Source organism: Pseudorasbora parva, chromosome 13, assembly GCF_024679245.1.
Source record: "Pseudorasbora parva isolate DD20220531a chromosome 13, ASM2467924v1, whole genome shotgun sequence".
In the NCBI taxonomy this organism is placed as follows: domain Eukaryota; kingdom Metazoa; phylum Chordata; class Actinopteri; order Cypriniformes; family Gobionidae; genus Pseudorasbora; species Pseudorasbora parva.
Genome location: NC_090184.1, coordinates 39,169,286 through 39,195,727, shown reverse-complemented (window position 1 = coordinate 39,195,727; position 26,442 = coordinate 39,169,286). Strand labels below are relative to the sequence as shown.

Below are 26,442 nucleotides of genomic sequence, written 5' to 3'. Positions count from 1 at the left end.
ATGCAAGCTGATATTTCAGGAACAAGCGTTATTTTCTCTGATTTATCTGAGAAGACGCCAGGGTAAACTGAGGGCTAAGAAGAACGGCCTCACCCGTGGATGAAGCTTGAGGATGAATAACTCACATGGATGAGGCTTTATATGAAAATCACCGGTATATGCAAAGTGCATTCCAGTGTAAGCCCTGTTTATTGTCCCCGCACGCACTGCGGGATCACTTTCAGATACCTGCTTCGGTAGTAAACAAAGCAGCTGGTGCCCTGCTGTGAACTCCTGACAGACAGCTCGGCTACATTCCTCTCGTTTTGCTGTTCGTCATCTTGTTGTGATTGTAGAGCAGATGCCACAAATGCCATAACATGATTTGACAGAGTGGGAAATGCCGGCCTGCTCTCAAAGCGAAGGTGGGGCTGAAATTCCTCTCCTCCAGATTAATTCGTGCCATTTCCCCACCTTGCCCTTGGGTACTTAAAAGGATAGTTAATTCTCCAAAAAAAAAAATTCTGTCAGCATTTACTCAACCTCATTTCATTCCAAATCTCTATAACATTGACATTGAACCCTATGACTTTCATTCTATAGATAAGAAACACTTAAGTTGTGCCCCTTATGTCATACTATAGACTATGCACTTATGCGATGCACTATTTATTTAGTGTATCAATTTAACTAGGTTATTTTGTCACCGAGCATCAAACTCTAATAGTCCCTCCCCCTTCATTACGTATGCAATCCTGCCTTAGCTGAATTTATAAGGTGTCCAACATTCTGCACTTTGTTTTTTCACTTAATTAAGGGCGTGTTCACACTTGGCATGTTTGGTTAAATAAAAATGAACCATGGTGCGATTGATCTATAGTGCAGTTTATTTGAATGAGTGGGAACGCTGCCTGTTGCGCACCAAACAAACAGGTCGAGTCCACTGAAAAGATGCATCTCATTGAGCTTCTGAACAAATGACCAAAAACATGTGAACCACCTAAAAAATGGGACATGCTCAATCATACCTGTTTTTTTCTTGTCATGGTCGTAATGTTGCCCATCACAGTTCGGTACAGGCGTCAGAACCACGTCTCCTCGCAGCAGATCTTTGTTTGTGTGTGATGGGGGGTTGGTTTCTTGCTGCTGTTTTGACTCCTTTAAAGATTTGATAAGCTCTTCACAAGTTCTTAGCTGGTCAAAATACTACCATATGTAGGCTACGCACACACACAATAATACATAAATGTCCTAAAAGCTGACCAACAGGTTGTGAAGATATCCCTATGCCTTTAGGTCTAGTGTTAAAATTTCAATGTTGAACGTTAAACGGACCAGGACCAAGCAAACTGAGCTACAAGTGTAAATGGACATTAAAGGGTTAGTTCACCCCAAAATTGTAATTCTATCAATAATTACTTACCCTAATGTCGTTCCACACCCGTAAGACCTCCGTTAATCTTTGGAACAGTTTAAGATATTTTATATGTAGTCCAAGAGCTTTCTGTTCCTCCATTGAATGCATGTAAACAAAGATTTTAATGTTATGAATCAGCATATTCGTATTCCGAATCATGAATCAATGTTCATAACCTTCAAATCTTTGTTTGCGGATTGAAAACAAACACAGAAGAGAAGACAATGCTGAATAAAGTCGTAGTTTTTTTGTTTGTTTTTTTGACCAAATTGTATTTTCGATGCTTCAAGAGATTCTAACTAACCAACTGATGTCACATATGGACTACTCTGATGATGTTTTTATTCCCTTTCTGGACACGGACAGTATACCGTATATGCATTCAGTGGAGGAACAGAAAGCTCTCAGACTACATATAAAATATCTTAAACTGTGTTCTGAAGATGAACGGCGGTCTTACGGGTGTCAAACGACATTAGGGCAAGTAATTATTGACAGAATTTTCATTTTGGGTGAACTAACCCTTTAAGTGCATCATTTGGGTGTTTGAAGTACACTTTTTCTTTTTGTAGTTTAAAGTGTGAACACACTACTCACACTATAGTATATACTACAAAATGCTATCAATTGGGATTCACCCATATTCATACAGGATTGGAACGACATGACATGGAGTAAATGATGACAGAGTTTTGAACTCTACTTTGAACTCGACTATTGATTGAACATAATTGACATTTTCTTATAAAACGTAAAGTATTGAATGCTTACATAAGCTTACATAAATCTTCAAATCAGTCACATACAGGTCAGCACACTGGATTATTGATTCAGATTCAGATTATTACTCTGAAATGTAAAAAGCATAGGTCAGCTTTCACCTTTATTGGTCAAGCATTGTATTTCACTCCTGGACGTTATGTACTGTAGCTTTGTGGCAAATGTGGAGCAAAGTTTGAAGCCGTGTTGGAATCAAGGGTTGCTGGTAGATTCCGTGTCATCACATTGATCAACCCCTTCTAGGACAGGAAAGTACAGGTTTCAACACTAGCACCACTCGTGGGTTCCTTGTCTGTTAATAGTGCTTGGTTTCTACCAGATGGGAAATGGTGAAGAACTTGAGGATGTTGACTAGTTTGATCCAGTGTAAACCAGTGAGTTTGAGTTGTCTGGCATGATTGCAGTGAGCTTTAGAGAAGATGTCAAGGAGCATAATTCAATCGCAAACGCTGTTTAACCGAAAACCATTTTAAAACTCAATTGTAAAATGGTTTCGATCACTTGACTCACAGACGATGTATGTGATAAGATCGTCTGCTACCTTTAGCTTAGTTTTCTCGGTCATAGCTGTCTCGTGAACTTTTGCACATCTGGAACGCAGATGCTCCGCAAGTCTCCCCAACTTTCACCTAGACACCACCAAGACCCTAAGAGCTGCATCTTCTCTTGCCAAGATATAGAAAACATTGGCATCGTCTCTTACAAAACCAAGCTGTTGACGAAATCGTTTAGACGCATAATTCAAGTCTGGAGTTTAGGCTGGAGTGTCAGTGGTCCTCTGTGACCTGCACACGTTATGCCAATAGACAGCATGCCTGGTTGCGATACAGTCTCGTGAGCGTGAATGATTGTATTTTGACCGTCGGTGTGTTTCTGGGGCAATAGTAAGTTCGGTCTTACTCAACACTCTCATGAGCAGCGACTGACTTTTCTGGCACTAACGAAAGGCAGTTCAGTCCGTACATAAGCCATTCTTCAATATCTAACTGAACTTCCTCAACACAGGGTGTACTTTGAAAAGACATTTGTGATCTGAGCCCCCACCCCCTCCAATGTACTCAAAAATCAATATGTATTGATCGATAAGATCATGATCTTAAATTCATAGTCCATTGAGGCGCTAGAGAGAAGTGAACCGAACACACGGTAGTCAATAAGGCTGTTGATTGGAGAGTTACCTTTGTGCCTGCTGTGACTGGTGCCTGTTTTTAGAGTACCGCATCGATTCATTTGTTTGAAGAGCGTGTTTACTGATCAGTTGTTAAAGTGAACGTGGCCTGTCAGATGTTCTTTTGACCGTTGATGTCAAGGAGCACAGGAGTGCAGGTCATAGTGGTGACCTCAGCTCTTTCTGGATGGACTATGCAACTCATGTTCCACACGGTCATATTTGGAGACAGGGCATCAAGGTTTAAAGAAGTAATTATAGTAAAAATATATATTATGTAATATCTGTTTGCATCATTACGCATTTGTAGCCCATAGATACAGGAATAGTTATACCCCAAAATCTCTTCTAAAGTCATATGTTAGCTTTGCTCGAGAAACAGGAACATAACTTATTTATTTTAAAAAGATCTGACTCAAAAGAACATTCATGAATCAGACATCACAAAGGTGCTGATTTTCAGTGAATGATTGAAGTGAAATTATCAGTCCATTTTTTACACAAAGCTATCATGTGACTTCAGTAAGTGAATATAGAGCATATGAATTATTTTTTAATTAATTAAAAAAAAAAATAAAGTGTGGAAACATTGCTGTTTTTGAAAGAGTAAATAATATTACAATTTAAAATAACAGTTTTCTATTTTAATATACTTTAAAATATAATTTATTTCTGTAATGCAAAGTTGAATTTTCAACAGCCATTGCTCTAGTCTTCAGTGTCACATGATTGACATAGAAACTTTACTAACAATATAAATCTTTACTATCACATTTTATCAATGTAATGCTTCCTTGCTGAATAAAAATATAAATTTTTTCACAAAAAAGAAAAGAAAAAAGCAAATACGGACCCTTTGACCGGTAGTGTATATTGTTACAAAAGATTCTGATTAAATAAATGCTGTTCTTTTTATTCATCAAATAATCCTAAATAAAGTATCAAAGGTTATACAAAAAACCATTAAGCACCACAACTGTTTCCAACATTGATAATATCTCATCATTTTAGAATGATTTATGAAGGATTATGTGACATTGAAGAATGGAGTATTGATGCTCAAAATTCAGCTTTGATCACAGGAATAAATTATATTTTAAAGTATATATAAAACCATTATTTTAAATTGCAATAATATTTCACAATATTAGTTTTTTTTAATGTATTTTTGATTAAATAAATGCAAGCTTGATGAGCATAAGAGTCTTCTTTCAAAAACATCTTTAAAAATGGCTAAAAATATATTAATTGAAAATCTGCACCTGTGTGATTATATATATTTGAGTTGCCTTTTTTGTTATTTCGGAGCTTGTCAGCCTCAGTTGGAATTCAGTTTTATGAAAAGCGTGGCCACGAAAGAGTCATACCAGTTTAGAATGACAGAAGAGTTAAAGGTTCACTATTGTAGGATTTTTTTTTTTTTTCAGTAAAATATCCAAAAACCACTAGACCAGTGTTATATATTTTGTTCAGTTGAGTTCTTACAATATCACAACTATTTGTAAGTTGTGAGAAAATTACCCGGGAATCGCCTGTCAATTACGTCATATCTGCGTTACCCTCGGTTTCCAAAGTTTTATTTAGGAGAAACGCTTTACTCTTAGCAGTGTGAACAAGAGTCACAGCAGCCGCTGAGCGAACGCACAGAATAATGTCATAACATTAGGGCTGCACGATATATTGCATTTTACATGAAAACATGCTTATCGCGATTTGGCTTATCGTGATTATCAAATCGTAAATGTTCCGATTATCTTTTATGCGCAGTTTGTCAGTGTAGGGCGACTCTGTGATCAATAGTAAATGCTGTTCCATCTAAAAGCACTGCAAGTTTAAGGTGCAATAACATTTGAAAAAGCAACAGATGTTAAAAATATTTCCAAACATGAGAAACATTAAGTTATGTTTAATCAAAGCACTTTAATATGTTTATTCAGCTCACCGATAGTATGATGTTCATAGCTATAGAGATTTCCGTGAATGACGTGAGCTATTGTACTTCTGCGGGATATACTTGGAGTTCCCTAAGCGAGAGCGCCCTCTGGCTTGCAGAGCAGCGTTTACAACTGATCCCAGCCGCCATGCTGCTCTTAGAAGCTGCGCATGAAATGATCGCAGCCTATGTCAAATCGCGTGCGATTTTATCGGGATTTATCATGCAGCCCTACATAACATCATGTTAAACACACTTAAATGTATCTGATATGATTAACAGAGCTGCGCTACCTCATACTCATGACTGGAAAAGTGAAATTGGCGCCGGCGACTGTGTCCCTCTATAGTAAAAGTCCCGCTGCTCGCGAGCCGTGTGTTTGTATAACAATCACTCATGCGGCCTTGCTCAGCTCCACAACACTCAGTCATGCTATGCTTCATGCAATAGTAACGTTAATAATCACATCCATGAACATGATTTCTGCCATGAGTCCTATCCTGATTCTTTTCCACCGGCTGTGAGGGGAAGACCACATGTCCCAAGATTCTGAGCTCAAACTTGCCGTCATCAAGCTATGGCATTTTTTTTGCTTAATCTTAAAGGTCCCATTCTTCGCATGTTTTCGAAGCTTTGATTATGTTTAAAGTGTGCAATATAACATGAGTTCATGTTTCGCGTGTAAAAAAACAGTATTTTTCACACAATTGACTTATCTGTACAGCGCTGTTTTCTCTATCCTAAAAACGGCCTGATGATTTCCTTGTTTTATGAAGTCCCTCCTTCAGAAACACGTAACGAGTTCTGATTGGGTCAGCGCTTCCCGTGTTGTGATTGGACAGCAGCTTAGCGCACTTTGCCCGGAAAGCTCCCGCCTCTTACCATAACGGGGAGATGCAAGCACTGAATGCACGCTCTTCTTCACATGGGAGAGCAACAAGACCACACACCCTATTTTGCGTGTTCTTGTGGGCAGAGGGTTGGTCAACAAACGGTTCTAGTGACGTCATTACATCCCTGCACTTCCTGCTGTAGTCCAAACCGGCCGTTCGCTGTAGGCTTTGAAAGGGAACTTCTGTTAAATAAAATATCTCGCTTGGCATTGAACTTTGAGCTTTATAATTTTACAGGTATTATTTATGCTCTAACAGCAACATTACACACTAACTAAAGTTTGAAAGATGGAATTGTGAAGAATGGGACCTTTAAGACTTAATCTGCATCACTATTTGTACTCGTTGTGAATACGCAGGCCACAAGAAGTAATTAGGTGGGTGTTTTTTTTACTCAGGACATGCTAGCTGGCAACATAGGATTCCATTCATTATGCTAAGCTAAGCTAGCGGCATCCCTGCCAAACTAAAACAATGCATGTACTGAGACAAAAATGCATTTGCCCACATATCGAAATGTAGGAAAGAAGTTGAAAAAGCCCTATTTCTAAAAACGGTAGAGTGTTCCTTTGGTGGTAAAATTACAGCAATACATAGTCTCTCATAGTTTATTGCTTCAGTCATGGGCGGCATGTGCACAATGTACAGTAGGTTTAAGCAATTTTGCAACACTTTATTTAACCATTATGCATAATGCATTATAAAGGTATTCGTAACGTACATTATACAAGCATGTCTTTAAATAAATAATCGTAAAAAATGCATTATAATACTTGAAGGTTCCTTGTTACATCTGAAATTAGTTGTTTGTCATGTGTTTAAATGCATTATACTTTTTAAAGGTGAAACAATGAATAGATAAGTATTATAATGTATTATAACTGGTTACAACTACTCATGATATCATACAATGCATTTATAAAGTACATTACAGGGCATAATTAATGCATTCAAATACTTCTATAATGCATTGTGTATATAAAGTATATAAGTAAAAAATAAAATAAAAAATAAAGTAAATTTGAATTCAAAATATGTATAATTTGCTTTAGAGTTTGCTTTTATGATAGCAGCACTTGAACAGACATGAACAAAACCTGATGATCATGTTCTCCAGCTTGATTTGAGATGCTCAAAAGATCATCTGGAGCTTCAGTGGAAGACAATCTGACCTGCCACACAAACAGAGTCAAGTTGCTTTTCACTTTGTAGCATTCATGGTGTTTACATATGACACATTTCCTGGTGCTGAAATACGTGAATGAAGCTCCTAAACTAACGTAGGGTGTGTAAAGTTCCTGGGAATCTTTGACAAACTCAGCTCAGTGTGATGTCACGGTGGCCCTGCTTTCTGAGGATAACCCTTATCGATGCCAGCCAGACCTCGAGGGCAGGTCTGAGCTCTCTCTCCTCTTCTCTGAGTGTAAGCTGGGCCTGCCCCTTTCTTAGAAACGAGGCGCTATCTGCGGCCTGCATTAGTGGAAGAGAGCTTGTGGTTTTGTTTTTGCTTGGTGGACCTCTGCTCTTCTCTTTTCTTGTGAACTCTATCTGCGGCATCGGTCTTTCGCGGTAGACCTACTCAGTGAATTTCTCTGTTCCCCTTTTTTATTCACTGTCGCCCTTTTCTCATCAGTGTGTCCACTGGCGGCAGAAAGGTCAACCACCAGTTTTTAGTGTTGGGAAACGTCCTATTGCAGTCAGGGTGATCATTGCGGCGGGCTAGTCGTGTTTTTTTTGCAGTTGAGACATGGTTATGTGAATGTAAACAGTAATGTCTGCCTCCTGTGTGCGGTTTCCTTGCATGATCAGATGAACAGCATTTATTATTTTTATCTCCATAGAATTTTTTAATTTTAAAACTAGATTCCAATAAATCTTATTTATTAATTTAGTTTATTTATCAGGGACAATGTACAAAATACATTAATCTTACGAAAAGATGTTTTGTACCAGAATTAGCTAATGCTAGTTTCCATCTGCAGTCCCTGGGCAGGTGCACACAATATTAAAACATTACATTACAATGACTTTCAGTAGCACTAACAAATACATACAATAATAGAAAAACACTAATCAAAAAACCATCACAACCTAAAATATATACTACATAGTCAAAAACATTTTACACTTATAAAATTTAAATGTGCTGATGCTGACACAACTGGTTATCAAGTATATTATTTAATTTTCGAGAGAAGTCATTCTGATCTACAGACAACTTTAGACTGTCTGGGAGCTGATTCCATTGTTTATCAAGCATGTGACCAATTATTTGAGGTGAAGCTTTCATAAAATGGGTGGGAAATATCCTGTAGCCTTATCACATGTGATGTGGTGATCAAAAAATCAGGAAGACTTAGGCCTTGTCCACATTAGTACATTTTCGGTTGAAAAATCATCTTTTTTTCTCTGTTTTGGCCTTCTGTCCACATCAAGATGGCATTTTTGTCAACGCTTTTTGAAAACACTCTCCCAAGTGGATCCATTTGAAGATGCAGTTTTCGCATTGTAATGTGATGCATATTGTACCCATAGATATCTATGGTTATACCAGCATTGTTGTGCTTGCTATATACTTTCAAAGTGTTAAAGAGAACTGTTTCTTTTTCCAGTCTTCATATTGCATTTCTGCAAAGATGATTGAAAATGTACTCCTCATTGCTGTCTTGGGGCAAACATTATGACAATTGCGTTTTTCACCATTTTACCAACAGTAAAGACATTTATAATCTTTCACAAGATTTCTATTTCTAATAAATGCTGTTGTTTTTTAACTTTCTATCCATCGAAGAGTCCTAAAAAAGTATTACACAAGTATTAAATATTGAGCAGCAATATCCACATGGTTGATAATAATGAGAAATGTTTCTTGAGCACAAAACACAGCATATTAGAATGATTTCTGAAGGATCATGTGACACCGAAGACTGGAGTAATGATGCTTAAAATTTTGCTTTGCAACATATTTAAATAGTTATTTTACATTTTTAAAAGTATTTGCCAATATTACTGTTTTACTGTTTTTCAATCAAATCAGTGCAGCCTTGGGGAGAATAATAGCATCTTGCAAAAAACATTTAAAAAATCTTTTGAATGATGGTGTAAAGGTGGCCATTTTTAATTGGGCACGACGCAAGAACTTAGTAACGCACTAGAAACCACTCAGAACACCTTAATAAATACTGAGAATCGGAAACTATACATTTTCTTAAGGAGTATAAAAACCCATTGATGTTTATATGTTTTGGGTTGTTTAATTTAAAGCATTGCTAGGTGAACAATAATAGGAACAGGTCAAAAGAGCCTAAGAAAAGTAAGTTGGGCCTGTAATAAAACTAATACCACACCTCTTAACTTACCACATGACTTTTATTATTATCCATAGCATGATGCAGGATCAATTGCATAATAAAGTTTGTCATCATTTTCTCACCATCATATCGTTCCAAACATGAAGAAAGATATTTTGAAAAGTGTTTTAGTTTCTTGTCCACAAAATATAAGTCATTGTGGTTCAATGTTGTTTGGACACATACATTTCTATATGTTCCACAGAAAGAGGGTCATACAGGCCATACAGGAAGAAAATTAGGGTGTAAATGATGACAAAAAGTTTGTTTTTTGCATAAACTATCCACTTTAAAAGTCGGGAGTTTTGAAAACTATTAACCGGAAGTATAAATGTTGAAAATGCAATTTAGGTCAACATGCTTAAGGAACTCTTTTTCTTTAGTACTGCTCGCTGTTTGCACATGCAAAAGTTCCAGGCCCCACGTGGCAGCACCACTATAGTAAAGCTGTTTGTTATTCAAATTTGGGGTGAAATCAGGAAAAAAGTGAAGGCAGGTGTTTATCATCACACATGAGTCAGACTAATGCAAAGGAGTGGAGGGAAATCCCTGATTCTCCCCCGTAACACCCACTGATGATGGGTCTGGTTAACTACTGCACTGTGCTGTGATGAATGGAAAGGGTAAGACATATGGAAATACCAACAACGGACCAAATGGGGAGCCAAAAACAGACCCAATCTCCAGCTGCTGTTCTCCTGTGTGTGAGATGAGATCTTACAGACAGCTTCAAATGTCCTGGTCCTGGTTTTAACAAATGAACTTGTGTCTTAAGGGCTCACTGCACCTATTTAGAAATGTAGACGCATTCATTGAGCTAAATGCAGATTTTTACTTGACAAAAGGTGGCTTAAGGACTAAATTGTAGTGTTGCACCTGCAATGTTCACCCAGCTCTAAGTATTCATAAATTTCATAAAATTCATAAAGTTTCCCTAGTGACATCTATAGCTAGCTCATAAAGCAACAAGAACCTGCCAGAAAATGCAGTTATTGTTCATGTTGGGAACAGAACGACCGGTTCTTTCAGATCAAATTAATATCCTAAGAAGCACAGAGCGTTCACTCATTGCTGGTTGTGCCAATTGCAGTAATGAACTGTCTTTTAAAACTTTACGAGAGCTTTTGCTGTGGGATATTCATTTCTGCATCAAAGACTTCCTCTACTCCATTTGTATCAGATAATGTATATGGTTTACGGGGCCTCTTCTTAGAACTAAAAAAGTGCAAGTGACTTAAAATAAAGCACCTGTATTGGTATATTTGTCTGAAATGTCATTTAAAGCTTGTTTTTTTTTAGCGAAGCGAGTGCAACTTCCTTAGTCTGTTCAGAAGTGTCACAACAGAAGTAGGCCGATACTGCGAAAGAGGAAATTGACTAAGAGATTCTCAGAATCTTTGTGGCTAGTGGTCATGTGACTAGCCGGAATGAGCTTTGAGGCTGAGGTTCATTTACATATCGTCGCTTTTGGAAGGAAAAGGTGTCGGCCTCTGAGCGGAGCTCGTAAGCCCGTTTGTTTACATCTGCACCTTATTTGGGGCCCTAGTCTGGCTTTGAGTCACTCACTGCCACATATATGAGTATGATAAAGCCCGCCAAAAGTGGCGCTTGCAGAATGAGCCATGTAGTCTTTGCATGCATGCATTACAGAGAATAAGACCCCTCGAGATTAGTCAGTAGATATGTGCACCCTATAGTTTTGTAAGGTGTTAAAAGAAAAACTATTTACACGTTTTAAACCAATATAATAACTAACATGACCAGTATTACAAATCACCCTGTCCTCCTGCTGTTTGTTTTTTAGTGTCATTTTTATTTTTATTATCTAAAATTAAAGACAAAAGTGAAATGCATTGAAAACACTGTCTGGTATGCAATAAATGTGTGCTAAAATGATACATAACGTAATTCAGTTATAACTTTTTATTTTGCAGAGACGCTACAATAAATGTAAGAAAATACAATAAAACATGAAATGCTCTTAAATGTAAAATTTGTGCATGCAGAGACCATGTTGTTAATTTGCACATAACCCTGGCATCTTCATCTTTATACAGCTGATCAGGTTTACGGAGACCAGGATATGCACGAAGTCGTCCGCAAACATTGCATGGATTACTTGGTATGTGATGTTCTTTCTCTGGGATCATCGGAGTGTACAAAACCTGAGCATGTTATAATTAAATTCATGCTTTCTGTATGATTTTACTTGCAGATGAAAAATGCAGATTACTTTTCAAACTATGTGACAGAGGACTTCACTACATACATCAACAGAAAGAGGAAGAACAACTGTCATGGGAACCATATTGAGATGCAGGCTATGGCGGAGATGTACAATCGGCCAGTGGAAGTTTATCAGTACGGCACAGGTCAGCACAGGGTCTAATTTGCATTATGGTGTCCATAAAATGTAATTATGCACATTTAACTACACTATAAAAAAAATTCTCAACAAGTTATGACAACAATTTTTTAAAGACAGTTTAATTTAATTTGAAATTACTTAAACATCCAAGTTGATTGTACTTAAAATGTTTTTTTTACCATATAAATAACCTAGTGAATAGCAATGATGAATATGAAAATGATTGGTATTATAAGGAATTATAACGGTTAACAAGACACTGTAGTAATACATTTTGCTCGTAGAGTGATGCACTCTATGGTTATGATTTTCTGTATGTTTCTAAATGTTATTTTGATGGCCCCTTTTAGAACCAATCAACACGTTCCATGGCATCCATCAAAATAATGACGAGCCAATCAGAGTTAGTTACCATCGGAACATTCACTACAACTCAGTCGTGAATCCCAATAAAGCTACAATTGGAGTTGGGCTTGGACTTCCTGCCTTTAAACCAGGGGTGGGTACCTGCAGCCGCCACTTGTCAACATGAAATACCATTTGCAACCTGTTGACTTTCATAATCTGATATGTTTAAGCAGGATATTTAATGAGAAATAATGTTCAGTGGGGCTTGATTTCATCCATTAGGAATTGTTTAGATTGTGAAAAGAGGCTGTTACCTAACAGTATGATGTCAGGAGGTTAATGTTGACTTTAAAGTATCAAGACATAAAAATACACACACACACACGTCTGGTGCGCTACCTTTCTGGGGACTCGCCGTAGACCATGGTTTTTATACTGTACAAACCATATATTCTATCCCCCTACACTGCCTTTACCCCTAAACCTGCCTATCACACAATACTTTCTGCATTTTTACATTTCCAAAAGAACTCATTCTGTATGATTTATAAGCTTTTGTACCCATGGGGATCTCAATTTAGGTCCCCAGAGTGACACGAGTCCCCATGAGTTTGTGTGTATTCAGGATGAAGTCCCCACCAGGCTAGAAAAACATGTACACACACACACATAGTGTTTCCGTGTTTTATGGGGACTTTCCATAGGCATAATGGATTGTATACTTTACAAACCGTATTTTCTATCCCCCTACACTGCCCCTGCTCCTAAACCTACCCATCACAGGAAACATTCTGCATTTTTACTTTCTCAAAAAACCTCATCCTGTGTGATTTATAAGATGTTTTCCTCATGGGGACCTAAAAATGTCCTTCTTTGTGGGGACATTTTGTCCTCATAACGTAGGGATTACACGCCCACACACACACATACACACATACAGGGACAAGACAATGAAACTGCAACACCTGGTTTTAAACCACAATAATGTACAAGTCTGATGCAGTGCTTCCTTTTGCAGTCAATACAGCATTCATTTGTTTTGGGAATGACAGATACGAGTCCTGCACTCCTCCTCACGTTCATGTTCATCAAACCACTCGGTCTCAAGTCTTGCTGTGTGTATTGGTGCATTATCATCTTGATACTCTGCTGCACACCCTTCATGGTCGAACCATTGGTGCACATAGTCACCCAGAATGGTTCAGTAGTCCTTGGCAGTGAGTGACGCCCATCACAGTAGGAGCTCTGCATGTTAGTTTATTAGGACCATATTATATATTTTTTTTTAATATCCAACTTAAACTGTAATACATAACAGATTCACAATACTTTTTGTAAAATCAAATAATTAGTTAATGAGGGATTGGAAGTATCATTTAAGTGAGAATAGCTGTTGATTGTTTGCGACTCTGCTGTATTTTCAGTGTGAAGTATGCTAACTGCTCTGGTTGACCCCTCTGAGTTTGACACCTTGGTGTTACTATTGTCTATGTGTGTTTCTTCACGTACACCTCCATCTGCCTGTGCAAGAACAGCCATTTTTCACATAATTATAATAATAATAATAATAATAATTAACATACACTGTATTGCCAAAAGTTTTGGGACACCTGCCTTTACATGCATATGAAAGTTAATGACATCCCATTCTTAATCTGTAGGGTTTAATATGGAGTTGGCCCACCCTTTGCTGCTATAACAGCTTCAACTTTTCTGGGAAGACTTTCCACAAGGATTAGGAGTGTGTTTATGGGGATGCATTTTTTACTCAGGGGTGTGTAACAAAGTCTTTGTAGGTTTGTGAATTGGGATGTCCATTGAAAATATTGTCTCGTCAGAGTTTTCCTCCCATTCACTCAGGCAGTTCCGTCAGCTGATCCGCAGTCTGAATTTGGAGACAGCCGTCTTCAAAGCCACAAAGAGACAACAAAGTGTGACCTGCAGTGTCCCATTTCCTTGACTGCTCTGGGTGGAGAGGGGGGAAACATTCCACATGTCGGTGGTTTTCGGGGGAGCCCCATTAACAGCACACTGTTTTGTTTACGTGCCACATGCCTTGTGATAATTTAAGCTGAGCAGAACAAAGGCAGATCATACCTTCCTATCAAAAACTGTGTGTGTGTGGGTGGGCATGTTTTTGTGACATATAAGGACGCAAATGTGTATAATGACATGGATATCACATAGGTATTACAAGGAGAGGGTGAAATATGAGGACATTGGCTATGTCCTCACTTTTCAAAATGCTTATAAATCATGCATAAAATGTAGAATGTTTCCTGTGATGGGTTGGTTTAGGGGTAGGGGCAGTGTAAGGGGATAGAAAGTACGGTTTGTACAGTATAAAAACCATTACGCGTGTGTGTGTGTGTGGTGGAGCTCTCTGAGTAATTTGTTTCTCAAAAGGAACACTAATGTGATTATTTCCATTATCACACTTCTAAAGTGTGTGTGTGTGCTGGTTTGAAGTTATCAAGAACATATCATCCTAAAGCTCCCCCATATTACGGTCAGTTAGTTTAGCATAACAGTCTAGACAGACGGGGAATGGGCCAGTATGCTGTCCCGACACGGGTGCACTGTTCCAGAGCAGAGGACATGTATTCTAGTCTCTCTTATACAAGAAAAGAAAAGATGTCCGTCCGTCCGTCCCGACTAATCAGAATCAAGTATTTTGGATGGTTGTATAATGAAGTTTGTTAGCCTAAATGTGGGTGGTTTACGGTTGTCATCAAATGCCGCTCAACCCAATGAACTCTCTCCCCCTGCCTCTCAGGACAACAACCACGTTACATGAATTTAAATGTAAACTCAAAACACATTTGTTTAGTCAGTATTATCAGTCATGAAATTGTTAACTTGACATAACACAATCAATATGTTAACTCACTACCTATAATCTGTTTCATCTCTACTCTAACTGCCCACCATGCCGTCTGTAATTAATGTTTGTTACTTATGTCTTTCATGTTGTATTGTAAATGTAGTGCGATTTGCAACTGCAATCATCCAACTACTTGGACTGGGCAAATGTCCACTGTCCGTCTATGTATAAACTGCTTGTTATTTACTGTTATTGTGAAGCGTCCTTGAGCTTGGGATAGGCGCTATATGAATTAAACTTATTATTATTATTATTATTATCTGATCAGAATGCAGTTAAAAACTTCTGTTTTTGAGACGTGTTCTGTATTTCTGAGGTGCGATGAGATGTCTGTCATCCATGCTTAGAAAGAGTCTCTTAAAATAGACTAAATTTGCATTTAGCTCAACAATGTTATTCATTTTCCCAGAAATCAGCTCCCCTTCAGGGGACATTCTCACCTGTCACCTGAGGGGGCAACGCTGTGGCCTTTAACCTATCCGTCTGTCTCTTATGAAGAAAATGACAGACCGATCTTAGTAAGCTTGCATGCTATTTTTATCGTAATTAGCTTGATAGAAGTTCGGCACTCGCCAATGGGTTTTTCATGTTGAAATATGGGTGTTTCTTGTTGCAGACAAATGCAGCAATCAGAATGCAAAATGGATTCCATCCATCCCATTTTTAAACCGTTTTGACTTGCATTTGTATGAAAAGAGATAGACTGCGGAGTGATTTAAGACAGACTGTAAATGACCAATCAGAATCAAGAAATTTGTAAAGGTAGGCTGTTTTCGGTTGCTGTCAAATGCAGCTAATTCAATCAGAATTCAAAATCAAAAACTTTTTTTTTAAATGAGCGTCATCAACACTTAGAAAGTGTCTCTTAAAAAGATGTATTGCTTAATTTGCATTTAGCTTCTTCCTCTTCCCACAAATCACCTTCCCTTTTAGGAGACATTCTCACCTGTCACCTGAGGGTCAACGCTGTGCCTTTTAAACGTCTCTCTCTATCTCTCTATGCAGTTTGCAGACCAGTCACTCATGAAGAATGCAATTAAGACATCAGAGGAATCCTGGATTGAGCAACAGATGCTGGAGGACAAGAAGAGGGCCACGGATTGGGAAGCCACCAATGAGGCTATAGAAGAGCAAGTGGCCAGAGAATCGTACTTACAGTGGCTTCGAGACCAGGAGAAACAGGCACGACAGGTGAGGGACCTGCTAATCCTACTAATTACCTGACGTCATGTCTCATTTAATCAGAACCTTTAGTTGCATTCCTAACAGAACGACTGTCGGTAGGAATCAGGTATTTAACGTGTGATAATTGAGAACCTTTGACGCCATAGACTAATGGCTTTTTTAAACGCTGATTGCACAGGAATTATTTTCAAAGTCACACGTAAGCAGTGATGACTGCTTCATTGGTGACTTGATTATGCCAAGATGTGCAGACTATGTGGTTTGCGTTTTCACACTTAAGCCAGCGGTGAACAGGACTCTTCTTCACAGAAACAGTAGGCTTTCTTCTAAATCAGTTCTTGAACTGACTGACAGCTGCCTGTCATGAAGAAGCTTGTTGAAAATGTGCTTCTGAATTGAATATTATCATGTCAAACAAAGATAAAGGATTTTACGGAAACCTAAATGTCCATATATAAGAATGCATCCAAATGGCCTGTTAATTTACCACTGTCCCTCCCTCAGCCTCGTAAGGCCAGTGCTACGTGCAGCTCTGCCACGGCTGCGGCCTCCAGTGGTTTGGAAGAATGGAATGCCCGATCTCCACGGCAACGCAGCTCTGCCCCCTCTCCGGAGATTCCTGATCCTTCGCATTCGGACACACCCGCCAAGCCCCCCTCCCCGGCCGGAGCAGCCCTCGCACTATCCAAACCCCCGTCACCCTGTGCACCAGGTCTGTTATCAGTGTTTTGCTATAAGGACAGTGTCATTAAAACTAACAGTTTAACCTTATGATGCATTTCCTTCAGCAAGCCAATGTATGGGATAAATGACACACGAGGTTCATAGATTATTAAACTGACTATAAGGGTGAATCTCTAGAGACCTGGAGACGTATTTCACCCCAAAATTTAAAGGAATTAAATGCAAAATTTGTACAATTGTAAAATCTCATTTAAGCAATTTTGTACACTAAAAGTTTGAGGTTTACAAGATTTTTTTTTATGTTTTTGAAAGAAGCCTCTTATTTGATCTAATATATTATGAAATATTTTTACAATTTAAATTTAAAACAAATAATTTATTCCCATGATTGCAAAGCTGAATTTTCAGTATCATTACTCATTCTAACATGATGATTGCTGCTCAAAAATTTTCATTTAAAATTGAAATATTTTGCAAGATTTTATGTGTCTTGTTACTTTTGATCAATTTAATGCATCCTTGCTTAATAAAATGTATATAATAATAAAAATGTAAGCTTACTGACCCAAGATTTTTGAATGGGAGTGTATATAAACATAAAATATTTATGAAATATTAATATTAAAACAGCATTACCGCAATTACTGTGGTAATGTGTAACAATAATGCAAATGAAATGAAAATTAACATTAAGGATAATGGTATCTTATGCATCCAGATGCATTACAGTAATAAAAATGTGCGGCTAAATGTGCTTAAAAAAAAAAAAAGAAAAAAAAAAGTTCACAGTGCAAAAAATCTTAATGTCTTAAAAAATACACTACATTTTCTTCATGCTAAATAATTGTTACTGTGGGATAAAATGTTACGTCTTTTTGTGAAATTCACTCAAAACCACTTTGCAGGGGAAGCCACAGTGATAGAAACTCTAAACTTTAGTCTTTTAAATTAAAGATTTCCTGCGTTCCGTCTCGCTGTTCAGGTCCCAGTAACCAGGCTTGCGTTGGACCAGACAGACCCACCTCGTCTTCTCTGGTGTCTCTGTATCCAGCACTGGGCTATCGGGCCATTATGCAAGAGATGTCCCCTACTGCTTTCGGTGAGGAAGAGAAATCACGCTTGCCAATTCGTCTAGCTGTCCTGCCTGATTCAGTATGAAAGAATCTATGGCTCAGGAATGCCATGTTAATCACGGCGCTCGCTCGCCTTCCTCATGCATCTCACACGGCTCGAATCTGTGATGTGATCCATGTGATTCAGCTGCGAAACGCACCCAGGTCTCATGCAGAAAGCAGCGTGTACGGTTATTATGTGCCGTTAAATACACTTGATTGTAGCGGAGTATCGGCACACCCCAGCTACTGTTGACAGCGGCTTTGTTTCGGCTAAGAACTTAAGAAGGTGCAAATAGGGAGTGAATGTTTTTCACAAATTGAACTCTTGTAATGGATCAGTGTAAAAAAAGCCTGGCCACACCTACTCACTCTTTATTATTGCTGTTTTGTACATTTGAGACAAATAGGCAAAGCATTAAAGCAATTAAAGACATAAAGAAGTTCCAATGTATGTTGGACACTTGTTGCGTTGTTACAGTCAGATGTATCCAGTAAAAAAAGTTATTTCATATTTGTAAAGAAATGCACATGTAGACACAGTGATACTTTTGATAAGACGTGTGTTAGATGTTTGGACTTGTATGGTATATAATATGTTTTGTTGCTCTTGTTTTGCAATAGGCCTAACAGACTGGGAAGACGATGAGATATTGGCGTCCGTCTTGGCCGTGTCACAACAGGAATACCTCGATAGCATGAAGAAAAACGCCATGCATAGAGAACCTTCTCCAGATAGCAGTTGATAAAGGAGGGTCGAGGCACAATCTGCAACCGAAGCAGGAGGCAGATACATGGGGATCAAACCAATCACATTCTCTACATCATCATGCAGTTCTCACTGTCCTTCCTTTCCTTCACCCATCCATCAGTCCATCACTGGCCTCAGCCATCCAGCAGTAATGGCCCATTGTTGTGATACTCGCCTAACCACTCCTTTTCTTTCTTACGCCATTCACATCATCATCATCATCATCTTCATCATCATCATCATTGGACTTCTGTAGGTGCATGTGAAAATAAACATGACTGATATCATTATTGAATACGCGGGGAAATAAAAAGTTATTGAAAAAGTCATACTTTATCCTCTTAATAATTGATTAATATAATCTTGTTTTATTTTCTTGTTTGGGATGAAAATGCTCTTTTTTTTCTTGGAATAAAAAAAGAACTTTCTGAAGAAATGTGCTTCATTGTTGCCGTCCTTTTTGTGACATCACTAACAACATTTGATCATTTTTTGGATCATTTATGTTTCTCATGAACTTATGGATTATGCATAATTACTTGAAGCACAGTGCAAAACTAACTTCAACATTTAAGAATAATTGTTCTTTCTTATTTTGCAATTGGAGCAAAGTGTCCATCATACGTGTGAACTGTTTTAATACTGTTTAAAACATTCTAGGATGCACCATATGAGGTTGGATGAGAGAATGACAGAGCACAAACATAAAATATTTTACAATCATGAGTTCTGATTCATCACTATATCATTCTAAAATATGACAAGACTTTGAACGAGACAACATATAACAGTTAGTCACCACATTTGTCTTAGATTTATGTGAATTTGTCATTTTTGACTTTCACAAATGTGGAAAATAGTTTTTATTAAAGAATGTGTGTCTGAATATTTGACTTGCAGTGTATGTGAAACGGTCTTTCATGCATGCAACTTTAGTGCAATGCTGAAATCTACCAGTCAACAGTCTCAAAGGATCACAAGGACAAGTCAGGTTTTGACATCTGCATAAAGTATTGCCAAACACTATCATTTATCTAATAAAGGTTCCGTATTTTTTGGATGTCATCATGGTACATGGTAGGTGAAACCACAAGATTTTGTAAATAGCTTTTATGGGACTGCCCCACATGCACAAAGCATGCTGGAGCATGAGTCATCATGGCTTGCAAATTAAGATCATCCCTATTATATATGTGCAAATGTTTTTTTCTAAATGACTAACATAAACACTAAATTAGCTAATTTTTTATTGCTAGTAAGTAATTCAATAGTGACTAGCATGTTTTTTTCAATTTCACTAATGACTAGCTATTCGTTAATTGCAAGAGCGTGTTACTTTGATGGTATAGTTAGTCCCAGTGCGGATTCAATTAGTGTGACTGGTCTTTAGATTCACTTTTACTAATTACTAGTATCTATTTCAGTTTAATTTATACCTATGTATGAGACACTGACCGGGTCTCAAGTGGCTAACTGATTTTTAAATTATATTTGTTTAAATATCTATAGTTATATGTCTATTCAGAATAGTTTTTATGTTTATTTTTTGTTTTTTATTAAAAATGCTAGTAGAAACAGTTGGTATACCTGCATCAATGCATGGGTAAATTACAAATTTACGCGTTAAAAAAAATCTAATGTATTTCTGTCATCCCGCGCTCTTTCTCTGGTACGTTGGGCAAAATGGGAGGTGGCGATTCTTAGAATTTTATCCACCGCTCATTATTTTTCGTGAATTTAAAAGTTTCAACGCTGTGATTGGCTGCCAGTTCAAAACACTCAAGCATGTTAGGCGGGTTCGTAAGAGTGGGCGTGTTTACACATGTAGACTTAAAACATCAACAAACTGTGAGATTATTCAGAGCCTGTGCGAGTGTGTGAAGGAGAGCTCACGTCGACGCTCACTGAAAACGGCGGAATTTGAATTGAACTGAAAACAGACAGTGACGAATCATAACAGACATGGATATGCACTGCTGAGGCGGCTTACGGTGACAGCTGCAGATATCATTTGGTTGCTTTTTTATTATTCTTATTATAAAAACTGAAAATGTTGGATAAACGTATTGTTGACCTGCGTTTGGACCAGCTGGAAGAAGTGAAAACCAAAAATGGTAAGTTCATTAATACCGAACAACAAAAAATAAAAAGATTTTTCTTGAATGGCAATATTTGAATTTATTTTAAAACTATTTTAAACTTACTAAACCATTTAAAACATCCAACAACTTAATGTTATGTTTACCCAGATGCATAATTTAGAATAAACGTCATTAATTCCTGGTTATGTTGTTTCTTGAATATTAAGTTATTGTGTTTATTTTCAGTTAAAGAGCACTTTGAGAAGTTGTATAAGAAGGGAAGCCTTCTGGGAAGCGGCGGGTTTGGTTCTGTGTTCAACGGACATCGCATTTCAGACGGACAACAGGTAAAAATGATTAAAAAAATAATATAGAAATGTTTTTTCCCCTCATAAATATTGTCGTCTAAAATACTTTTATTATCATTTTAGGTCGCTATTAAACAAATATCCCATGACAGAATTCAACAGTGGGGAAAACTGGTGAGTAATCTCTAATATAAATGCATGTTTTTTTTTTTCCTCCACCCATTTTTATTATTATTATAGGTTTTTTTTTTATTATTTGTATTTGTCAGGACCTTTAATACGTACCAAAAAACGAAAGAAATATGATTAACAGCGCCCTCTACTGCATGCTTTTTAATTTATGTTACCGGAACATCGTCTTAATACAGAAAGTGACATATGCGTGACGTTTCGGATTTTTCAAAACACTAAAAGGGGAAACTAAGTGGGCTTTCCCTAATGTGTCAGAAACAGTTTTAATAGATCTGATTAAGAAGATATATTTGGTTTCCAAATAAAAAGTACATTTATAGGTCCACAAATGTAACTTGAAATTGCAGTCCCCCTTTTTAAATAACATTTATAACCCAGGGAGTTTACAACTGCAGCAGGGAAATTTAGTAGGGAAAATATAACTGGAATAAAAACATTTTCAGAGTCTAAACATAATAATGATAATTTTCTTTTAACCCTCACAGCCTGGTGAAGCAAACGCAGTACCCATGGAGATCGCTCTCCTCCTGTGTCTGGGTGGAGGGTCGGTCCCCGGTCACCGCGGGGTCATCCGGATGCTCGACTGGTTTGAGATGCCGGGTCAGGGATATCTCATTGTGTTTGAGAAACCCCAACACTGCCAGGACCTGTTTGACTTCATCACTGAACGTGGGGCCCTGGAAGAGCCCGTTGCACAGAGGTGCGAAAAAGCATGGTATTTTGACATTGAGTTCTAACAGTAAACTCCAATACTGATGAGAATGGCCTTTTTCAGGTTCCTCAAACGAGTCATTGAAGCCCTGCAGTTCTGCCACTCCAAGGGAATCGTACATCGGGACATTAAAGATGAGAACATCCTTGTTGACACCCGCACCGGTGACATCAAAATCATCGACTTTGGTTCTGGAGCTCTGCTGAAGGACTCCATTTACACTGACTTTGAAGGTAAGGCAGCTTTAGGGTGGTTACTGCGTATTTGTGAATGTAACATAAATGTGGATCAGGTTTGAATGACCCTTCTGTCTGTTTAGGTACCAGAGTCTACAGCCCTCCAGAGTGGATCCTCCACCAACGTTACAGCGCTCGTCCCCTCACTGTGTGGTCACTGGGCGTGCTTCTGTTTGACATGGTGTGTGGAGACATTCCCTTTGAGCGGGACGCCGACATTATACAAGCCAATCCGAGTTTCACTAAACGCATCTCCAAAGGTGAGCCCTTAAAAAAGATGAAATGCAAGTCAACCCTATCAGCTTTCTTAAAGGGATAGTCCACCCAAAAATTAAAATTCTTGCATCATTTACTCACTCTCATGTCATTTCAAACCTGTATGACTTCTGAAATTAGATATTTTAAAGGGATGGTTCATCCAAAAATGAAAAATATGTCAGTAATTACTCACCCTCATGTCGTTCCAAACCCGTAAAACTTTCGTTCCGTTGACAGTCTACGCAACTACCACTTTGACACTTCAAAAAGTTCTTAAAGAGTTAGAAAAACGAATCCATATGAATTGATTGGTTTAGTTCAAACTTTATGAAGAGACTTGATCGCTTTATATGATGGACAGATTTAAATGATTCACATATAAACATCCATCAGCTGTGGTAAACCGAAATTGAACGAAAGTCTTTTGGGTTTGTAATGATAAGAGGGTGAGTAATTAATGACAGAAGTTTCAGTTTTGGGAGAACTATCCCTTTAAAGAAATATTTTCGGTTCCCATTGACCTCCATGTCATTTTTGGATAAACTATGTCTGAGTAAACAATGGCAGGTTTGTTCAAAGTTTATTCTGTTTGGTTTCAGAATGCCAGGCTCTGATTCGCTGGTGCCTTTCGTACAGGCCGGATGATCGGCCGAGTTTGGAGCAGATTTTGCAGCACCCTTGGATGACGGAGACCTCTGAGGACATAGGAGATTTGCAAGCGGAAAGCAATATTAAACCAAGCCTTTAAATCCTCAAGGACTTTGGACTTGTCTCACACACTGTTTCGTTTTACACTGGACTTACTGAACCCCAGTTGCTGGCTTCTGGATTTTTCCTTATTTATTTTTGTTTGGCTGCCTTCGAAATTCATTTTGTTTCATGTGGACTTGGGATCAGTGCTCCTAGAATCCCTGGATTGGTGCAGTTTTACTTCATGAGTGAATTTTGCCACGACTACAGCCATCACAGCAACAGTGGGAAATGTTACTTTTTTTGTTATTTATTGCTGATTATTTATTTTTTCAGCCATGTTCTAATTTATTTTTGCACTCTATGGTTCATGAAGTTTCAGAAGCAGCCAACTGTGTTTGTTTAGTTGTCTATTTGTGTTGTTTTAAGTTCTAACTGACTTTAATGAAAGTGGGGGGAACTTGCAGTCACTTATCAGACTGCGATGATACCTGGTTTTACAGGTTTTTACTGTACAGTGATATTCTCTCCCTGTTCTAAGGGGTTTCAAAAGGCTGGATTGTCTTTCCAGTCTTTTGATGGGAGGCCTGCCGTAACAATAATTCAGGCTCATGTGGATCTGTTCCCATTTATCATCACACACTTAAAGAAGGTGCGACAGAAGAGATGAGGAACATTCCTGTGGATCCTGTTTACTCTAAATGAACCAATTCACTAGATGGATTCCTCAGAGCCATTAACCAGGTGGCTTCTGGTTTCTGTCTGTATTGTTTGTGAAATACCTGGGCTGTAAGCTTAAAGAATGTTGTTTTGTTGGAAGTTCCCAAAAGTCAAAGTGTTGACTAATGTCATGAGGGCTTCAACCACTAACCGACTATTGATGTAAAAAAAGGGCCAAGTGAGCTTTTCCTAAATATTTTTTTTCCTTCCCTAATTTCATTATTCACACCAAAGAGATCAGTTTAACAGCTTTATGTGAGGTAAACAAATACATATTTGATTTTATGTTGTAATTGTCTGATTTGAGACTTTGCAATTGAATGCACGTGGATTGGACCTCTCCTAACATAATGTGTAATGCATATGTGTAAACACTGGGGTATTTTTTTTGATACAGTCAGATATCTTTTTTCTTTCATTATTATGAAAAACTAAATCCTTGCCTTTTTTTGCTTGGGTTAGCACAACAGTTTTGCTGTAAATACTTGTGTATTGAACAATCTGCTGTGGCTGTTGTCACATGTTTAATTTATGAGATTCTATAAATAAAAAATATAGATGTCAAATATCTATATTTAAAGAAACATCTGTCTTGTCTTTTATATTGTTTTGCTCAACCAAATGGAATCAAAAGAGGAACTGCTGCCACTTTAGTGTTAAGATCTATATAGTGATAAAAGTTTTCTGTTCATACTTCAAGTTCAAGAGGTTTTTCAACAGGTCTCTCCAGTGAAACCATTCATGTTGGTTATTCCCAACATGTGAATAAGAAATATTTTTACCATGTTCACACGTGTCAAACTGCCCACGCTTACTGTAATGACTGAACCAACCTTTCCACATTATTTGTTCTAAATCACCTGAACCGTACACCTGATGGCATTTACCAGTAGACACTTGTTGATGTGCTCAATGACCTTTTTAAATGGGTGTTATTACATTTAATGAGTGAAACCTATTTTTTTAATCTCATTGGATCTTTATTTAGAAAAATATTTCAGGCATATCATAACATGATCAACTTCCTAATATTGTGTTGGTCCCTCTTTTGCTGCCAAAACACCCCTGACCCGTTGAGGCATTGACTCCACTAGACCCCTCAAGGTGTGCTGTGATATCTGGCACCAAGATGTTAGCAGCAGATTCTTTAAGACCTGTAAGTTGCAGGGTGGGGCCTCCATGGATCCGAGTTGTTTGTTCACCACATCCCACAAATGCTTGATTGGATCGAGATCTGGGGAATTTGGAGGTCAAGTCAAACTCGTGCTCTCAAACTATTTCTGAACCATTTTTGCTTTATGGCAGGTAGGTGGTACATGTCAAAGTAACATCCACATGGATGGCAGGACCAAGGTTTCCCAGCAGAACATTGCCCAAAGCATCACACTGCCTCCGCCGGCTTATTTGCCTTCTTCCCATAGTGCATCCTGGTGCCATGTGTTCCCTAGGTGGGCGACGCACACGCACCCAGCCATCAACGTAATGTAAAAGAAAATTATGATTCATCAGACCAGGCCACCATTTTCCATTGCTCCATGGTCCAGCTCGGATGCTCAATTGGCTCACATCAACTTTGAGGACAAAATGCTCACTTGCTGCCTATTATATCTACCAGCTAACGGTGCCGTGATGATTTAGTGTGATTTACTTCACCATCACCTAAATACATTTTTTTCATATAAATATATCCCTTTCGTGGTCCAGCTAATCATATTTTTAGAAGATTTCTCTGGAAAGTGTTTTACATTCTAGTATTATTTCTTAGTGGATGGATAAATTAACTTATTTGCCAATGGCAGGAAATAGGTTGTGCACGTGTGAATGATCATCTGTAAGCAGGATGATGCGAGATGTCCATGTATGTTGGTCAGTGTTCAGATCCTCACAGAACATTATTTCCAGTTTCACACTTTCAGTAAGTCTTTACAGATGATGCATTTGTGCCTACAATAACTGGTAGGCTATATGATAACTAAATATACCCCCCTTTGTCTCATGCAGTTTATAAGATAATGAAGTTCATCAGTCAATTGTCTTTGCTTTTAATTTTAATGTATTACGTCACTTGCAATCAAAATCAGCCAATCAATGTAAAATATTACACTTATGAGCATATGTGTATTTAAGCAATAAAGACATGTATTGCACATTTGATGGCTATTTTTACTTTTATACGCCACATTTATCAGGCTTTATAAATGGTGTGTCATATTTGTGAGGGTGTGTGTTCAACATCCTCAAACAATGTCCGTTAAAACTCAAGTTCAATAAGAATAACCTATGTGTTTTTATTCACTACAAACCATATGTTTGGCCTTTTAATAACTTTTATTAACACTAACATCATTACATTATAAAATGTTCAGTTTAGATTCAGTTGTGATGTCTGTGAT

The 26,442-nt window shown here is 37.9% G+C and overlaps 2 protein-coding genes across 3 annotated transcripts in view; both read left to right on the top strand.

Annotated features, from left to right (window-relative positions):
- otud5a (OTU deubiquitinase 5a) overlaps positions 1–19,292 on the top strand; it is a 32,466-nt gene extending 13,174 nt beyond the window's left edge. Inside the window, exons 3-9 of one of the 2 annotated variants that reach the window (XM_067414334.1) lie at positions 11,578–11,642; positions 11,736–11,892; positions 12,239–12,387; positions 16,126–16,311; positions 16,810–17,017; positions 17,972–18,088; positions 18,726–19,292. In XM_067414334.1, the coding sequence (XP_067270435.1) occupies positions 11,578–11,642; positions 11,736–11,892; positions 12,239–12,387; positions 16,126–16,311; positions 16,810–17,017; positions 17,972–18,088; positions 18,726–18,847 (1,004 nt within the window). In that variant the 3' untranslated portion in view covers positions 18,848–19,292. The remainder of the gene's footprint in view (positions 1–11,577; positions 11,643–11,735; positions 11,893–12,238; positions 12,388–16,125; positions 16,312–16,809; positions 17,018–17,971; positions 18,089–18,725) is intronic. The other variant, XM_067414335.1, reaches the window with a different exon arrangement.
- Positions 19,293–20,701: 1,409 nt separating this feature from the next.
- Positions 20,702–24,609, top strand: pim2 (Pim-2 proto-oncogene, serine/threonine kinase). Its single transcript, XM_067414333.1, has 7 exons — positions 20,702–20,966; positions 21,180–21,280; positions 21,365–21,415; positions 21,919–22,133; positions 22,209–22,378; positions 22,465–22,641; positions 23,239–24,609. Exons 1-7 carry the CDS (start codon positions 20,903–20,905, stop codon positions 23,385–23,387), a joined length of 927 nt encoding a protein of 308 aa, XP_067270434.1. The 5' UTR covers positions 20,702–20,902; the 3' UTR covers positions 23,388–24,609.
- Positions 24,610–26,442: the final 1,833 nt, after the last annotated feature.